This window comes from Amblyomma maculatum, chromosome 4 (assembly GCF_055883805.1).
Source record: "Amblyomma maculatum isolate TAMU_Amacu chromosome 4, ASM5588380v1, whole genome shotgun sequence".
Lineage (NCBI taxonomy): Eukaryota > Metazoa > Arthropoda > Arachnida > Ixodida > Ixodidae > Amblyomma > Amblyomma maculatum.
Genome location: NC_139347.1, coordinates 139,564,901 through 139,583,057, shown reverse-complemented (window position 1 = coordinate 139,583,057; position 18,157 = coordinate 139,564,901). Strand labels below are relative to the sequence as shown.

The 18,157-nt window shown below is 47.4% G+C and overlaps 1 protein-coding gene and 5 non-coding genes across 6 annotated transcripts; all 6 read right to left on the bottom strand.

Moving 5' to 3' along the window:
- Positions 1–3,375: 3,375 nt before the first annotated feature.
- Positions 3,376–3,446, bottom strand: TRNAG-GCC (transfer RNA glycine (anticodon GCC)). The gene has a single exon. It is a non-coding gene; the product is annotated as a tRNA-Gly (tRNA).
- A 3,678-nt stretch (positions 3,447–7,124) lies between these two features.
- LOC146193169 (uncharacterized) lies at positions 7,125–8,315 on the bottom strand. The gene has a single exon (XM_084600071.1). The coding sequence runs from the start codon at positions 8,313–8,315 to the stop codon at positions 7,125–7,127; it is 1,191 nt and encodes a 396-aa protein (XP_084456197.1).
- Positions 8,316–11,079: 2,764 nt separating this feature from the next.
- Positions 11,080–11,150, bottom strand: TRNAG-GCC (transfer RNA glycine (anticodon GCC)). The gene has a single exon. It is a non-coding gene; the product is annotated as a tRNA-Gly (tRNA).
- A 4,849-nt stretch (positions 11,151–15,999) lies between these two features.
- On the bottom strand, positions 16,000–16,070 carry TRNAG-GCC (transfer RNA glycine (anticodon GCC)). The gene has a single exon. It is a non-coding gene; the product is annotated as a tRNA-Gly (tRNA).
- Positions 16,071–16,227: 157 nt separating this feature from the next.
- On the bottom strand, positions 16,228–16,298 carry TRNAG-GCC (transfer RNA glycine (anticodon GCC)). Its single transcript has one exon. It is a non-coding gene; the product is annotated as a tRNA-Gly (tRNA).
- A 162-nt stretch (positions 16,299–16,460) lies between these two features.
- Positions 16,461–16,531, bottom strand: TRNAG-GCC (transfer RNA glycine (anticodon GCC)). Its single transcript has one exon. It is a non-coding gene; the product is annotated as a tRNA-Gly (tRNA).
- Between the last annotated feature and the right edge of the window lie 1,626 nt (positions 16,532–18,157).

Genomic DNA, 18,157 nt, shown 5'->3' with positions numbered 1-18,157 from the left:
AACGGTATTCAAAACAAACCGACCTGTTGGCAGTGCAGGCAAAACAACCTGGTAAGTATTGTGCTGTTCAGCAGTCTTGTTACCGCGGCCTGACATGGCCGCTGATGCCGCTCCTGAGGAGCCCTGCATCCTGCGTCCGTTCACTGGCGTGGCCGGAAGCAGAATCACTGAACCACCGACCCGCTTGCATCACCGTAGATAAAGCGTCGTGCAGTGAAACAGTACTGACACAAGGCTATGACAGACAATGGGGTGGATGAGCGAGTGCCGTAAGAGTCAAATAAAACTAATCAGTATGGCGTGCACGCACCAGTGGTCCACTTGGAAGCAAATAAAAAGTCAACTGCGTCGGCCGGGAATCGAACCCGGGCCACCTGCGTGGCAGGCGAGTATTCTACCACTGAACCACCGACGCTTTTTTTTTCTTTATTTCCTGACCGAGGACGTACACAAAAAAGACACATGTGACATCAACAACATGACAAAATAAAAGATCAAGCATTGACTTAAAGCTTCGGCCTTCCTTAGCTGAAGTTGCCTGATTAAAAATCCCTCATATGTGACAACCCTTCAAAACTAACCAACCATTCTGACTCTAGTTTTAACGCTTTCTGTTCATCCACATATGCCCGTATGCTCTCTCTAAAGAGCTGTCTCGCTGAACGTGCATCGACGTCACCATGCTCTACAGCCATTCTGCTTTTCCATATGCTGTGGAGAGCCTGTAGCATCAAAAGATCCAACGGTGTATCATTGTTCGCTTCTACTGGCAAGAATCGAATACCATGTGGGCTTATGGGTAGTTCCTTTTTTTAAGCGTCCTCTGGAGCACGTCCCATAAAAATACGGCGTCCCAGCATTCGAGAAACACGTGTTCAATCGTCTCCTCTTTCCTGCATATTATGCAGTGGACACCCCAGGGTACAAGAAGCCCTTTCTGTTCCTTCCATTTCTTTGCCTCCAATGTTCCAGTGTGCAGCTTAAAAAAGAACGTTTTCATCCCTGCCGGCACCATCATCCTCTTCACTCTTTTAAGAACATTTTTGCCCCCGGTAGACGAGTACACAGCTCTGTACAACGGTTCTGGAAGCACCACATCGCACAAGTCTTTATACAGTTTTTTCCGGTTTACACTCCACAAATAGTCTAAAATAAACCGCACCATCAAGAACCTGTACGCCAAGACCACTTCCCTTAGATACCCGTGGACACCTCCTGACATGCGGTCAGAAGAAACGACAATTCCCGGGAGAGCTTGACCCAGGCGTAACTGACAGACCGTACGAAGAAATGGATTTTTCACATTCCTCAAAAACATGAAACGATTGACTAACTGGCGCAGAAACAGATGTGCCAAACCAAGCCCGCCGTCCTTCACCCGGCGGAAGAGATTTGTCCGACTTGTCCGTTCCCACGAAGACCCCCACACAAAGACGGCAAAGATACGATGCATCTTTTGGACATTAGCTCTTGAACAATATAACACTTGAAGCACGTACCAAACTTTTGTCACTAAAAACAAATTACAAATCGTGGCCTTCGCAAACACCGACCACTGCCATCCATTCCATTTGTCCACACTATCTTTCAATTTACCGACTTGGTTTTTCCAGTATGGGTCACTGTCCCGATACGATTCAAGAGGGGCACCAAGGTAGCTGACAGGGTTGGTAACGAATTTCATGTTAGCAAAAATGCCTGGGGTCGCTGGCCAGTCACCGTGCCAGAAGCCCAGGCACTTGCCCCAGTTAACAGCACTGCCGCTTACAGCGCAAAAATCTTTTACAGTTTTCACAACTTCTACGATGCTTTCGTAGTCTACACAAAACATCGCGACATCATCGGCATAAGCCAAAAGCTTCACTTCTGCTTGATGCAGCTTGAAGCCCCGCATTTTCTCATGCTTGATAATGCTTAAACATAAGGGTTCAAGATAGATACAAAAGAGAAGAGGTGAAAGGGGGCAACCTTGACGAACTGAGCGTTAGACAGCAATACTGTCACCGACAGATTTGTTCACAATTAGTCTAGTTGTACAAGCACTGTAAGCCATAGCCACTCCTTCTCTGATGACGCATCCGACCTTGACATAGTCTAATATACACAAAAGCAAGTCGTGGGGCACTCTATCAAAAGCCTTTTCAAGATCTATTTGGAGCATTGCTACTCCAAGTCCACCAGCATCGCAACATTCAAGAATGGCCCTCGCGATGTGAATGTTCGTAAAAATGGACCTGTCTTTAATACCGCATGTTTGGTGGTCTCCAACAATATCTTTAATAACTGTTTGCAATCTTTTAGCTAGTATTTTCATAAAAATTTTATAGTCGACATTGGTTAAACTAATCGGCCGGTAAGAGGTAACACTGCATAATTGACCTCGGTCCTCCGTTTTGGGAATTAGCACAGTATGAGAAGATGCAAAGGACGGCGGCAGCACATTAAGGTCATATGCTTCATTATACACTTTTTCCAGTACCGGCGAGAGAAAATCCTGGAAAGCTTTATAAAATGCGGCGCTAAGTCCAGGATTTGACTGGCAAATGTGGAAGTTAAATTCAAAATTATTATCTGATGACAGTTACCAAGCCGACGTTGAAAGGCATATAGCAAATATGAATGACAAAGGCGTAACAAAGTTAGGGGCTAAATGGGAGGTTTTTAAACAGAATGTCAAAATGACAGCATTGGAAAGATCGAGCGCTATAGCCAGACAAGAAAGGGCCGAAGAAAGGTCCCTTTGCGTGAATCTACAGCTTCTAATCGATGTGGAAAGCAATAACCCCGGTTTGTTCATAGACGACATACGAGCACTTAAGGGCAAGCTTGAACTACTCGACGCTGACCGATATCGCGGTGCCCTTGTCAGAGCTAGAGCCGAACGGCTGATAAGGGGGGAAGGTCCGACAAAAAGGGCGTTAGGCACAGAAAAGTGGCACGCTCGAAGGAATCAGATAGATGAAATTGAATACCAAGGGACCATTACCAATGAAAAGAAAGAAATCCAGCAAGCTTTCTTCGAGCATTATCGTCAGCAGTTCGCACGATGTGCAGTTGATATCGAGAGTTTCAAGAGAGTTTATTTGCCTTTAATGCCACAACTCGACGAAAAGACGACACGTGTGCTAGAGACCCCCATCACGGAGGACGAAGTGAAATGCGCTATTGGGAATTTGAACCCCGGCAAATCGCCTGGCACTGAACCACCGACGCGCTTGCATCACCGTAGATACAGCGTCGTGCAGTGAAACAGTACTGACACAAGGCTATGACAGACAATGGGGTGGATGAGCGAGTGCCGTAAGAGTCAAATAAAACTAATCAGTATGGTGTGCACGCACCAGTGGTCCACTTGGAAGCAAATAAAAAGTCAACTGCGTCGGCCGGGAATCGAACCCGGGCCACCCGCGTGGCAGGCGAGTATTCTACCACTGAACCACCGACGCTTTTTTTTTTCTTTATTACCGACTTGGCAGCTACAAAGAACGATGAAAAGTCGCATGGAATTAAAAACACAAGTCACTTTCTTACAGGTTTCTTGTGGTAGAATGGATTAGGTGACATGAGCTTGTCCAAGACTGGCAGCCAACCTGGGGGTTCAGATTGCCCTCCGAAAACATCACGCGTGTACATTACACTTTCAACAAAGTATTGATGGGCTGGGTGTACGACAACATGCTCATGGCGAACATCCATCCGCGTTCTCCATATGCTGTGCATACACAAGACCATTAATAAATCCCTGGGCACTTCTCCTGGCTGGGCGCATGGAAGGTAGCGTATGCCAAACGGCGTTATTGGTAAGTCCTTTTTAATAGTACGCTGTAGCACGTCCCACAAAAAAACCGCATCGTGACAATCAAGGAAAATATGCTCTATGGTTTCCAGCTTTTTGCAAATTAAACAGTCAGCAGACCAAGGCACGAAAAGGCCTTTGCTTTCCAGCCATGGCTTCACCGGAAGAGTGCCGGTATGCAATAGAAAAAAGATTTAGCGGACGATCTGATGGGCATTCTTTTCACTCTCTTCAACACGTCCCGCTCCGGACCCAAAGCATATACAGCGTGATAAAGAGGCACAGGTGAAAAGGTTTCCAATAAATCTTTGTACAGCCGTTTTCGCGTAACAGTACACATATACTCATTTGAAAATCTCGCCTTCACTATTTGGAAAGACGCGACAACTTCGCGAAGAAAAGCACTTAGAGCCGTTGTCCCTGTAGACATAGTCGAAACTACATATTCCGGCAGTGAATCACGCAATCGCACCTGGATTACCGTTCTCAGAAAAACATCGCTTTGTTCGCGCAAAAAAAAGAACCTTGTTACAATCTGCTTTAAGTATAAATGTGACAAGCCTAGTCCACCGTTATGCACCGTATGAAAAAGATTGCATCGACTGGTACGCTCCCATGTTGAAGCCCACACAAACGTGGCAAATACCCTATGCAGTTTTTGAACAGAGATTCTTGACATAGATAACACTTGCAACATGTAAAAAATTTTTGCAACTAGGAACATATTGCAAACGGTAGCTCTTGCGAACATAGAAAAGTTATGTCCTCCCCATTTGTTTGTTTGGGTTTTCACTTGCTCAACTTCCCCGGCCCAACATTCCTTGCTTTCACGGTAATGCTTTAGTGGCACACCAAGGTAATTGCCTGGCGTTGTTGTCCATTGCATACTGGAGAACAGTTCAGGCGCGTATTGCCAGTTTCCGTGCCAAAATCCTAAACACTTTGCCCAACTAATTTCACTTCCACTTGAAATGCAAAAAGCAGTGGCTTCTTTTACAACTTCTTGCACGCTCTCATGGTCAGTACAAAAAACCGCAATATCGTCCGCGTATGCCAAAACCCGAACTTCACTTTGAAAAAATCTATAACCGCGTATGTTTGGCCTTGTAAGCAATCTTAGACAGAAAGGCTCCAGATAAAGCGCAAACAAAAGGGGAGACAGAGGACAGCCCTGCCTTACTGACGACTGAACAGGTATACGATCAGTTAACTGCTTATTCACGACCAGTCTCGCTGAACAGCACTCGTAAACCATTTTCACGCCCTTTGTAATCACGGAACCAGCACTGACATACTCTAAAACAGAGAACAAAATTTCATGTACCACTTTATCAAATGCTTTGTGGAGGTCTAATTGCATCATGGCTACGTGGTCATGCATCGCGTCACAACATTCGAGTACACTCCTTGCTGCGTGTATGTTAGTAAAAAAGGTCCTTCCTTTTATACCGCATGTCTGATGTGGGCCTACAAGAGAAGTAATTACATGTTGGAGTCGTCGCCCTAATACTTTCATGTAAATTTTATAGTCAACATTCGTTAGACTTATAGGACGGTAAGACGCTACAGACTGAAGCTTAACATGGTCATCTGTTTTCGGGATTAGTACAATGTGTGACATTCGAAAAGACGGAGGAGGTACCTTCTTTTCGTAGCATTCACTAATAACTCTTTCCAGTAAAACAGCCATTTCAGTTGGAAAGGCCTTGTATATGGCAGCACCAAGACCATCTGGTCCAGGTGACTTATTGGAATTTAATTCCCCGATAGCGGCCTCAATTTCCTCGCAAGTAATACTTGCTTCAAGTGTCTGCGCCACTTCGTCTTCTACTCTTGGCATCAGCGACAGAAAGTCTTTTCTGAAGCGTTCAATGTCCGGTGTTTTCAGGCTAAACAATTCGCTGTAAAATTCTACAAACGCCCGTTCAATCGTTTTTTTTTTTCCGAGGTAACTACGTTCTGATAGCAGATTTCTTTTATCTCTTTTGACACTGCGTACCTTTTTTCGTCACTAAGTGCCCTTTTCGTGGGCGTCTCGCCGAGCCACAATTTTTCGCTGCGTGCCCTTATCACCGCACCGCGATACTTCTCTTCGTCCATCACCTCAAGTTTGGTTGTTATCTTTTTAATATCTTGGGCGAACAAGCCAGGCTTAACGGTCTCCATGCTAAGCATGTATTCAAGTGTGCTACGAAGTTCTTTTTCTTGTTCTCTTTCTTTACGTCGGAGAGTGCATGCTCGGTCAATAGCAGCTATCTTTATCTCGCACTTAAACTGCTCCCATGCTTGTATAAAATTAGAGTCATTTTGTAACATATGCTTAATATATTCTTTAACTTTAGTGGTAAACTCCTCATCCAGCAGCAGTTTTTCATTAAATTTCCATAGCTCCCAATTGAACTTTGTTGCCTTACTTTTCATGCCTAGAGTAATCATTACGAGGGAGTGGTCACTAAAGCTCATGGGAAGTGTTTCATATTCCGAGCACAAGGGCACACAATCAATGGGAACATATATTCGGTCCAACCTTGCATGACAGCTACCTTGAAAGTGCGTGAACTTTGCTTGGCCTTCATGCGTCATTATACAGCCAGCATCTTCAAGCTCTGCCTCAATAACAATGTCAATAAGTAACTCTGCACTCTTGTCACGAAGGACACGGTCTGTTGTTCTATCTTCCGGTCTACAGACACAGTTGAAGTCTCCAAGCAGGAGAACACGCCTCTCATGTATTAGGAAGGATTTCATATAGTGAAAAAACTCTTCCCGCTCAAACGTTCTAGTCGGCGCAAAAACGCAGATCACTCTCCAGTCCAATCCAGAAAAACTGAAATCACATATCAAAAGCCGACCACTCTCACACGAGAACACAGACTGCACACACTCTATGCAGTTTCGAATGAAAATGACACATCCCCCCGATCTTCCAACCGCATGACAAACGCAAACACTATATCTAGAACGATATATTTCAGCCATTTTCTCTGTTTGTTGTTCGCTTTCCATTTTGCTCTCTTGAACTGCTAGTACATCAATTTCATTTTCCAGCAGAATTCGGTTCAGCTGCAGTTGTCTCCGACGCGTTGACAGCCCCCTCACATTTAGTGTGGCTACGCGCAAGCTAGTGGTTAAATTGGTCGCCATCTCAAGAAATTATAAATCGCGAAACATATATCACTCACATCGCTTTTGCAGAAAGACATCATTGCGGTTGATCTGTTGCACGGGATGACCATTCTTCCTTTTTGGCGAGTCCGTCCGTCGTTCCAAGCGCTGCTCCCGATCATGGACCGGGCTTGTAACGTCTCGACCGGAAAGGGTACCCCCGCTATGGCGGAGGCACAGGTGACACAGTTCTCCGGTCTGGGGGCACGTTTGGCCTTGGCTTGAAGGACGCCCGGCGAAGGGGGGCCGCCTTCAGTGGAGGCTGTCCGCTTTCCGCTCCTCCTTGGGTTGATTCCTCGTTGACACTGTCTTCGTGCACCCGCTTCACAGGCAAGGTAGAAGCAGCTGGCATCTCAGCTTCAGTGTCCCCCTGTTCCTCACTGTGTTGCGTAGCCGAAGCTGGGCTTGCAGCACTGGCATTGCCGTCTTCTTTCGTGGGTGTCTCGGACCCAGCAACATTCGGCAACGGAACAATCACATCTGACTCACAGGGTTCTTTAAGGGCAGGGGTCTTCTCAGAGGATTCTTCTTTCAGCTCTGCATCCTCATTGGTTCCACTGCTAGTTTCCTCGGTGTCCACTGCGTCCATCAATTGCTCGCCTGCCACTTCACTCGGCACGGGGCCTGCAACGTTGGCATACGTGCGCACACACTGGAACTCGTCATGGCCGTAGCGACGACACAGCCCGCAGCGCGGCACACGACACTCACGACGTATATGTCCTTTCCCGCGGCACCGGAGGCAAAGCGGGGCTCTGCCTGGGACGTGGACGAGTGCGACGTCCTCGGCGACCCGAAGCTGATGCGGCAGGTCCTCGATGGTAACGCCCACTTTTAGCTTCAGCGTGACCGTTCGAGTCGTTGAAGCCTTGTCGACACACCCTTGCACTTTCCACTTGTCTCTTGATATTTCCGTTACTTTTCCATAAGCCGCCAACGCTGCTCGCACATCGTCGTCGTGCACGCCGTGAAGCAGCCAGAAAAGTTTCAACCTGATCCCTTGGTTACAGGGGTCAATGACCACGCATCGGTGTTCCTTAACTTCAAAAGCTTGAGCTTGCAAAATCTTCGCTTTTGCCTCTTCACCTTTAAACGTTACCGCCCATACGTGATTCATTTGATATGCGCCGAGGGCAACCACTTCCGGCAGCAGTGAAAGACGAGCGAGGGAGTCTCGAAAGTGCTCCACCCGGTACGGCCTGGCTTTTACGTCGCCGTGCAAAAAAACAGTATGCAAAACACTTGAACCTGTAGGCAGATGCGGTAGAACCAGTTCATATTCCTTGGCAGGCCTTTCCGTGTTCCTGATACCACGGCCCAGCTGGGCCGCTGAATCCGCTCCTTGGGAGCCCATGATAATCACGTCCGTCACGCACGGTGGCCGGAAGTGGAATCCTGAACCACCGACGCGCTTGCATCACCGTAGATACAGCGTCGTGCAGTGAAACAGTACTGACACAAGGCTATGACAGACAATGGGGTGGATGAGCGAGTGCCGTAAGAGTCAAATAAACCTAATCAGTATGGTGTGCACGCACCAGTGGTCCACTTGGAAGCAAATAAAAAGTCAACTGCGTCGGCCGGGAATCGAACCCGGGCCACCCGCGTGGCAGGCGAGTATTCTACCACTGCACCACCGACGCGCTTGCATCACCGTAGATACAGCGTCGTGCAGTGAAACAGTACTGACACAAGGCTACGACAGACAATGGGGTGGATGAGCGAGTGCCGTAAGAGTCAAATAAAACTAATCAGTATGGTGTGCACGCACCAGTGGTCCACTTGGAAGCAAATAAAAAGTCAACTGCGTCGGCCGGGAATCGAACCCGAGCCACCCGCGTGGCAGGCGAGTATTCTACCACTGAACCACCGACGCTTTTTTTTTTTTCTTTATTGCCGTGAAACACAAAACAAAAATACACATGATAAAAAAACGTCAACTACACTTGAGCTAACGCGTAAGTGGCTAAAATCTTTTCAAGTGCACTAACTCATCAAAGAGACAATGCCATTGTGGCGGATCCTGCTGCCTCATGAAAGTTTCACGTATATAAACAGCACTTTCAATAAAGTTTTCACGAGAAGATCGTGTATCTATATCTGCATGACGCACCTGCATTCGTGTTTTCCACAAACTATGGAGGCCAAGAAGCATAATTAAATCATAAGGTGCATCATCGTTCTGCACTGGTAGAAATCTTATACCGTAAGGAGTTAATGGAAGCTCCTTTTTAATTGTCCTTTGGAGGACGTCCCATAGAAATACAGCATCCCAACACTGTAAGAAAACGTGTTCAATTGTTTCCGGTTTTTTGCACAACAGGCAATTTGTTGTCCATGGGACGAAGATACCTTTTTCATTCAGCCAGGTTTTAACAGGGAGCGTATTAGAGTGAAGTTTGAAAAGGAATGTTTTAGCTGATGGCCTCACGGGCATCTTCTTAACTCTTTTCAAAACGTCCTGCCCTGGGCCTCCACAGTGTAATGCCCGGTAAAAAGGCACCGGCAGCATCACGTCAATGAGATCTTTATACAGTTTTTTTCTAGGAATGTTGTAAAGGTAATCAAAAGAAAACCGCACTTCAAGCAACTTGCACGAAAAAACAACCTCGCGCAGGTAGCCAGTCACAGTACCAGGCATGTTTTCACATGACACAATCCATTCAGGGAGCAGCCTCTGTAATCGCACTTGCATCACGGTTCTTAAAAAGGTATCTTTTTGATCACGGAGGAATATAAATCGCGAAACCACCTGACGCAAGAACAGATGTGCAAGGCCAAGCCCGCCCCTTTTAACAGAAATAAACAAATTCGTCCGGGCGGTTTTTTCCCATGTGGATGCCCAAATAAAAACAGCAAAAACGCGGTGCATTTTCTGAATTGAGGTTCGTGAGACACACAACACATTCATGAGGTACCACAGCCTCGAAATAAGAAAACCATTGCAAATAGAAGCGCGCGAAAATATTGAGAGTTGCCTTCCTTGCCAGGCATCCGCTTTTTCTTTCGCTCTGGATGTTTCTTCCATCCAGTGCACGTTGGGATCTTGATAACATTCTAAAGGCACGCCTAGATATCGTGTTGGGAGAGCAGACCATCGCAGCTTACAGAAGAAATCAGGTGTCACGTCCCAATCACCGTGCCAAAACCCAGAGCTTTTCTCCCAATTGATCTTACATCCCGTTTGATCACAAAATGTTTGGACGACACTCGTGGCTTCACAAATGCTCTTTCTAGTTGCACAAAACACACTGAACCACCGACGCGCTTGCATCACCGTAGATACAGCGTCGTGCAGTGAAACAGTACTGACACAAGGCTATGACAGACAATGGGGTGGATGAGCGAGTGCCGTAAGGGTCAAATAAACCTAATCAGTATGGTGTGCACGCACCAGTGGTCCACTTGGAAGCAAAAAGTCAACTGCGTCGGCCGGGAAGTGAACCCGGGCCACCCGCGTAGCAGGCGAGTATTCCACCACTGCACCACCGACGCGCTTGCATCACCGTAGATACAGCGTCGTGCAGTGAAACAGTACTGACACAAGGCTATGACAGACAATGGGGTGGATGAGCGAGTGCCGTAAGAGTCAAATAAAACTAATCAGTATGGCGTGCACGCACCAGTGGTCCACTTGGAAGCAAATAAAAAGTCAACTGCGTCGGCCGGGAATCGAACCCGGGCCACCCGCGTGGCAGGCGAGTATTCTACCACCGAACCACCGACGCGCTTGCACCACCGTAGATACAGCGTCGTGCAGTGAAACAGTACTGACACAAGGCTATGGCAGACAATGGGGTGGATGAGCGAGTGCCGTAAGAGTCAAATAAAACTAATCAGTATGGCGTGCACGCACCAGTGGTCCACTTGGAAGCAAATAAAAAGTCAACTGCGTCGGCCGGGAATCGAACCCGGGCCACCCGCGTGGCAGGCGAGTATTCTACCACTGAACCATCGACGCGCTTGCATCACCGTAGATACAGCGTCGTGCAGTGAAACAGTACTGACACAAGGCTATGACATACAATGGGGTGGATGAGCGAGTGCCGTAAGAGTCAAATAACCTAATCAGTATGGTGTGCACGCACCAGTGGTCCACTTGGAAGCAAAAAGTCAACTGCGTCGGCCGGGAATCGAACCCGGGCCACCCGCGTGGCAGGCGAGTATTCTACCACTGAACCACCGACGCTTTTTTTTTTTTTTTTTTTTTCTTTATTGCCGTGAAACAGAAAACAAAAATACACATGATAAAACACGTCAACTACACTTGAGCTAACGCGTACGCGGCTAAAATCTTTTCAGGTTCACCAACTCATCAAATAGACATTGCCAATGTGGTGGATCCTGCTGCATCCTGAAAGTTTCGCGTATATACACCGCACTTTCAATGAAGTTTTCACGCGCAGATCGTGTATTTATATCTGCGTGACGCACCTGCATTCGTGTTTTCCACAAACTATGGAGACCAAGAAGCATAATTAAATCATAAGGTGCATCATCATTCTGCACTGGTAGGAATCTGATTCCGTACGGAGTTAGGGGAAGTTCCTTTTTAATTGTCCTTTGGAGGACGTCCCACAGAAAAACAGCATCCCAACACTGTAAGAAGACGTGTTCAATTGTCTCCGGTTTTTTGCACAACAGGCAATTTGTTGTCCATGGGACGAAGATACCTTTTTCATTCAGCCAGGTTTTAACAGGGAGCGTATTAGAGTGAAGTTTGAAAAGGAACGTTTTAGCAGATGGCCTCACGGGCATCTTCTTTACTCTTTTCAAAACATCCTGCCCTGGGCCTCCACAGTGTATTTCCCTGTAAAAAGGCACCGGGAGCATCACGTCAATGAGATCTTTATACAGTTTTTTTCTGGGAACATTGAAAAGGTAATCAAAAGAAAACCGCACTTCCAGCAACTTGCACGAAAAAACAACTTCGCGCAGGTAGCCAGTCACAGTACCAGGCATGCTTTCACATGACACAATCCATTCAGGGAGCAGCCTCTGCAATCGCACTTGCATCACAGTTCTTAGAAAGGTATCTTTTTGATCACGCAGGAATATAAATCGCGAAACCACTTGTCGCAAGAACAAATGAGCAAGGCCAAGCCCGCCCCTTTTAACAGAAATAAACAAGTTCGTCCGGGCGGTTTTTTCCCATGTGGATGCCCAAATAAAAACAGCAAAAACGCGGTGCATTTTCTGAATTGAGGTTCGTGAGACACACAACACATTCATGAGGTACCACAGCCTTGAAATAAGAAAAACATTGCAAATGGAAGCGCGCGAAAACATTGAGAGTTGCCTTCCTTGCCACGCATTCGCTTTTTCTTTCGCTCTGGATGTTTCTTCCATCCAGTGCATGTTGGCATCTCGATAACAATCTAAAGGCACGCCTAGATATCGCGTTGGGAGAGCAGACCATCGCAGCTTACAGAAGAAATCAGGTGTCACGTCCCAATCACCGTGCCAAAACCCAGAGCTTTTCTCCCAATTGATCTTACATCCGGTTTGATCACAAAATGTTTGGACGACACCCGTAACTTCACAGATGCTCTTTCTAGTTGCACAAAACACTGCTATGTCATCAGCATATGCCAGCATTTTCACGTGTGCTGATTGCAGCTTCAACCCTAAAATGCGATCGCTATCAATGATAGCCAAGCAAAGTGGCTCTAAATACAGTGCAAAAAGCAGGGGTGAGAGTGGGCAGCCCTGCCTTACCGATGAACGTACTGCGATGCTGTCAGTCAGTTCACCATTCACTATAATACGGGTCGTGCAGTTCGCGTAAGCCATTTTAAAACCCTCCACTATGACTTTTCCAAGGTTAGAATGCTCCAAAATGGAAAAAAGAATTTCGTGAGAAACACGGTCAAAGGCTTTCGCCAAATCTAACTGCATCATGGCTATCTGACCACCGAGTGCATCAACACATTCTAGTACGGTTCTTGCGACATGTATATTCGTGGCAATGGATCGACCCTTGATGCCGCACGTTTGATGAGATCCAACCAGTTTTTTTATTACGCTTTGCAGTCTTTTTGCTAAAACCTTCATATACACCTTGTAGTCAACATTGGTGAGGCTAATCGGTCGATATGACCCCACCAACAGTCGTTTTTCCGGATCATCTGTCTTGGGTATTAGCACAATGTGCGATGTAGCGAAAGACAATGGAACAGTATTACGTTCATAAGCTTCAGTGATTACATCGAGCATAAACTGAGCCGCATACTGCTGAAAAGTTTTAAAGAAGGCAGCGCTTAGACCATCCGGCCCAGGGGCCTTCCCAGGTGTCAGGTCATCTATTGCAGATTCTATCTCCTGCAACGTTATCGGTGTTTCTAGGCGCGCTTTACTTTCGTCATCCAGTGCAGGCATCAGTCTTAGAAAGTCTGTTTGAAAGCCGCCTACAGTCTCAAGCTTAGCGCTAAGCAGTTCTTCGAAGTGCTCTGCTACCGCATGCTGAATATCTTTAGCATCTTCTGTGATATGGCCGCCATACCTTATACTCCTAATTTCTTTCTGGCAGGCGTATCTTTTCTCGTCTGCTAGGGCTCGTTTTGTCGGCACTTCTCCAGCCCAAAGTTTTTCAGCCCTTGCACGTATGACAGCCGCTGTGTATCTTTCGCTGTCGATTGTTTCCAGCTCACTTTTAAGCTCTCGTATTTTACTGGCGAAATGCCCTGGCACAGTACTTTCCATGCTCAAAAAAAGAGCAAGTTGTTCATTCAGTTCTTTTTCTTTTTCTTTCTCTTTGTATCGCAGCTTACTACTCTTTTCTATTGCTTTCAATTTGACCCACTCTTTGAAGCTGTCCCATTCCGCTGCAAAACTTACTGGTCGCATAGCAAGACGATTTTCAAACTCTGTCTTAACTTCAGTAAGGAACTCTTCATCGGCAAGAAGTTTGGCATTCAGTTTCCATAGGTACCAGTTAAAGCGCGATTTCTTTCCTTTGCGACCAAACACTGCACTCACGAGACAATGATCGCTGAAAGACACAGGTTTGACCTCATATGCAGTACATAGGGAAACCAGATCTACCGAGGCATACACCCTGTCCAATCTGGCATGGCTATCTCGCTGAAAGTGCGTGAACTCTGGCTGGTTTCCAGTGGAGAACACACTACCAACATCCTCAAGGCTATACTCATGCACAAGTGCATTCAACAGCTCGGAGCTTCTGTCTCTTCGAGGTTTACACTTGGCCGCTCGGTCCACAGCTGCGCACACACAGTTGTAGTCACCAAGTACAAGCAAGATTTTGTCGACCTTCAACCACAACTCAATAGACTGAAAAAACAATTCACGCTCACGCCCTGAATTGGGAGCATACACACACACAACACGCCAGCATAAATTAGAGTAGGTAAAATCGGTAACCAAAAGCCGACCACTTGGACAGGCAAAAACGGACTCTACGCTTACTCCCAGCGTGTTACGTATAAATAAAAGGCATCCACCCGATACACCAACAGAATGGCATACACACACATAAAAGTTTGTTTGAAAAGAAGCCACCATACGGTCAGTGCTTTCTTGGCTCTCAATCTTTGATTCTTGCACAGCTGCTATATCTATATCATTATCCACAAGGAGGCGACTGAGCTGGCATTGTCGCCTTCTCGCTCCCAGTCCTCTAACATTCAAAGTAGCTACGTGTAACGGCGAATTAAGCTTGAGAGTCATGTACTAGAGAGAGACGCCAGTACCGGCATGGTGCCTACCTTCATGGTTGCGTGGCCTCCGCTTCTGACAAACAGCGGCGTATGCATGCATGTAATGTCCTGCCAGCAGAATGTCGGGATGCATTCAAACGAAGTCCAAGCCCATTGTTTCATTTTTGCTAACACACGCACCACTTGGTTGTAGAAGGTTCGTGACGCTGGTCGGTAGGCAGCCGACCCACAAATCGTTCAGGTCTCCACAAAAACTACGGAGGCGGTTTCCCCACCTGCCGCGTGTCAGCCGAGAAGTTCGGCTTCGGTCTTAACGTGGCTCTTCGGATGCCAGAAGTTTTCGGCGGCGGCTCACCACAAACACCGCCTGGCAGCTGAGTCTCCTCGACGCTTTCCTCATGCGGACGTTTCGCGGCAATTAAGGCTGCTGTCTCCGGCCCAACCTCCATGGCATCAGTACAGGAAGGCTCAGTACTGAGATGATCCTCAGCGTCAGAAAATTTGGTTAAGTCTTCTGACCCTTCCTTTGACTCGCTTTCATGGTCCTGGGATGGAACGTTCAAGACATGCCGAGGTTCATTCTTTTCATTTGAGACCGTCACCTTATCCTTTGTTAAAACCGTCATGGAAGGCGCGTCCTGTTTCGCTGACTGACCTCTAATGTCAGCAGCCTCCTCCGCATCCGCCTCGTCCATAATTAACTCGGACGAGTCTTCGCTGGTCCCAGGTCCGGCAATGCTAGCGTAGGTTCGTGCACACTGGTTGTCTTCATGCCCGAACCGTCGGCAGGTTCCGCAGCGAGGAACCCGGCACTCTTTGCGGATGTGACCCGTACTCCGGCAGCGTAGGCACAACGGGGGTCTGCCTGGCACAATGACGAGCGCGAGCTCACCGCTAACATTGAGCTGATGCGGCAGGTCGTCGAGCTTCATGCCAGCTTTCAGCTTCAGCGTGACGAGTCTAGTTGTAGAGCCCTTTTCCAGCATACCTTTAACACGCCAGCGCTCCCGGGAAACGTCTGACACCTTTCCGTACGGCGCAAATGCAGCACGAACATCTTCATCTGGCACGTTGTGAAGTAGCCAGTGAATCTTGAGTCGCACGTCCTGGTTCGCCGGATCAATCACCAAGCAGCGACCGTTTTTCACAGACAGCTCACCTACACTGACAATCTTGTTGACACTGAACCACCGACGCGCTTGCACCACCGTAGATACAGCGTCGTGCAGTGAAACAGTACTGACACAAGGCTATGACAGACAATGGGGTGGATGAGCGAGTGCCGTAAGAGTCAAATAAAACTAATCAGTATGGCGTGCACGCACCAGTGCTCCACTTGGAAGCAAATAAAAAGTCAACTGCGTCGGCCGGGAATCGAACCCGGGCCACCCGCGTGGCAGGCGAGTATTCTACCACTGAACCACCGACGCGCTTGCACCACCGTAGATACAGCGTCGTGCAGTGAAACAGTACTGACACAAGGCTATGACATACAATGGGGTGGATGAGCGAGTGCCGTAAGAGTCAAATAACCTAATCAGTATGGTGTGCACGCACCAGTGGTCCACTTGGAAGCAAAAAGTCAACTGCGTCGGCCGGGAATCGAACCCGGGCCACCCGCGTGGCAGGCGAGTATTCTACCACTGAACTACCGACGCGCTTGCATCACCGTAGATACAGCGTCGTGCAGTGAAACAGTACTGACACAAGGCTATGACAGACAATGGGGTGGATGAGCGAGTGCCGTAAGAGTCAAATAAAACTAATCAGTATGGCGTGCACGCACCAGTGGTCCACTTGGAAGCAAATAAAAAGTCAACTGCGCCGGCCGGGAATCGAACCCGGGCCACCCGCGTGGCAGGCGAGTATTCTACCACTGAACCACCGACGCGCTTGCACCACCGTAGATACAGCGTCGTGCAGTGAAACAGTACTGACACAAGGCTATGACAGACAATGGGGTGGATGAGCGAGTGCCGTAAGAGTCAAATAAAACTAATCAGTATGGTGTGCACGCACCAGTGGTCCACTTGGAAGCAAAAAGTCAACTGCGTCGGCCGAGAATCGAACCCGGGCCACCCGCGTGGCAGGCGAGTATTCTACCACTGAACCACCGACGCTTTTTTTTTTTCTTCATTGCCGTGAAACACAAACCAAAAATACACACGATAAAACACGTCAACTACACTTGAGCTAACGCGTACGCGGCTAAAATCTTTTCAAGTGCACCAACTCATCAAACAGAGAAAGCCATTGTGGCGGATCCTGCTGCATCTTGAAACTTTCGCGTATATACACAGCACTTTCAATAAAGTTTTCACGCGCAGATCGTGTATCTATATCTGCATGACGCACCTGCATTCGTGTTTTCCACAAACTATGGAGGCCAAGAAGCATAATTAAATCATAAGGTGCATCATCGTTCTGCACTGGTAGGAATCTTATAGCGTAAGGAGTTAATGGAAGTTCCTTTTTAATTGTCCTTTGGAGGACGTCCCATAGAAAGACAGCATCCCAACACTGTAAGAAAACGTGTTCAATTGTTTCCGGTTTTTTGCACAACAGGCAATTTGTTGTCCATGGGACGAAGATGCCTGTTTTATTCAGCCAGGTTTTAACAGGGAGCGTATTGGAGTGAAGTTTGAAAAGGAACGTTTTGGCTGATGGCCTCACGGGCATCTTCTTAACTCTTTTCAAAACGTCCTGCCCTGGGCCTCCACAGTGTAATGCCCGGTAAAAAGGCACCGGCAGCATCACGTCAATGAGATCTTTATACAGTTTTTTTTCTGGGAACATTGGAAAGATAATCAAAAGAAAACCGCACTTCAAGCAATTTGCACGAAAAAACAACCTCGCGCAGGTAGCCAGTCACAGTACCAGGCATGTTTTCACATGACACAATCCATTCAGGGAGCAGCCTCTGCAATCGCACTTGCATCACAGTTCTTAGAAAGGTATCTGTTTGATCACGGAGGAATATAAATCGCGAGACCACCTGACGCAAGAACAGATGTGCAAGGCCAAGCCCGCCCCTTTTAACAGAAATAAACAAATTCGTCCGGGCGGTTTTTTCCCATGTGGATGCCCAAATAAAAACAGCAAAAACGCGGTGCATTTTCTGAATTGAGGTTCGTGAGATACACAACACATTTATGAGGTACCACAGCCTCGAAATAAGAAAAACATTGCAAATAGAAGCGCGCGAAAACATTGACAGTTGCCTTCCTTGCCACGCATCCGCTTTTTCTTTCACTCTGGATGTTTCTTCCATCCAGTGCACGTTGGGATCTTGATAACATTCTAAAGGCACGCCTAGATATCGTGTTGGGAGAGCAGACCATCGCAGCTTACAGAAGAAATCAGGTGTCACGTCCCAATCACCGTGCCAAAACCCAGAGCTTTTCTCCCAATTGATCTTGCATCCGGTTTGATCACAAAATGTTTGGACGACACCAGTGACTTCGCAGATGCTCTTTCTAGTTGCACAAAAGACTGCAATGTCATCAGCGTATGCTAG

What these genes read in the sequence shown, in the direction of transcription:
- LOC146193169 (XM_084600071.1), bottom strand. Translation starts at nt 8,315, where the DNA reads ATGGGCTCCCAAGGAGCGGATTCAGCGGCCCAGCTGGGCCGTGGTATC.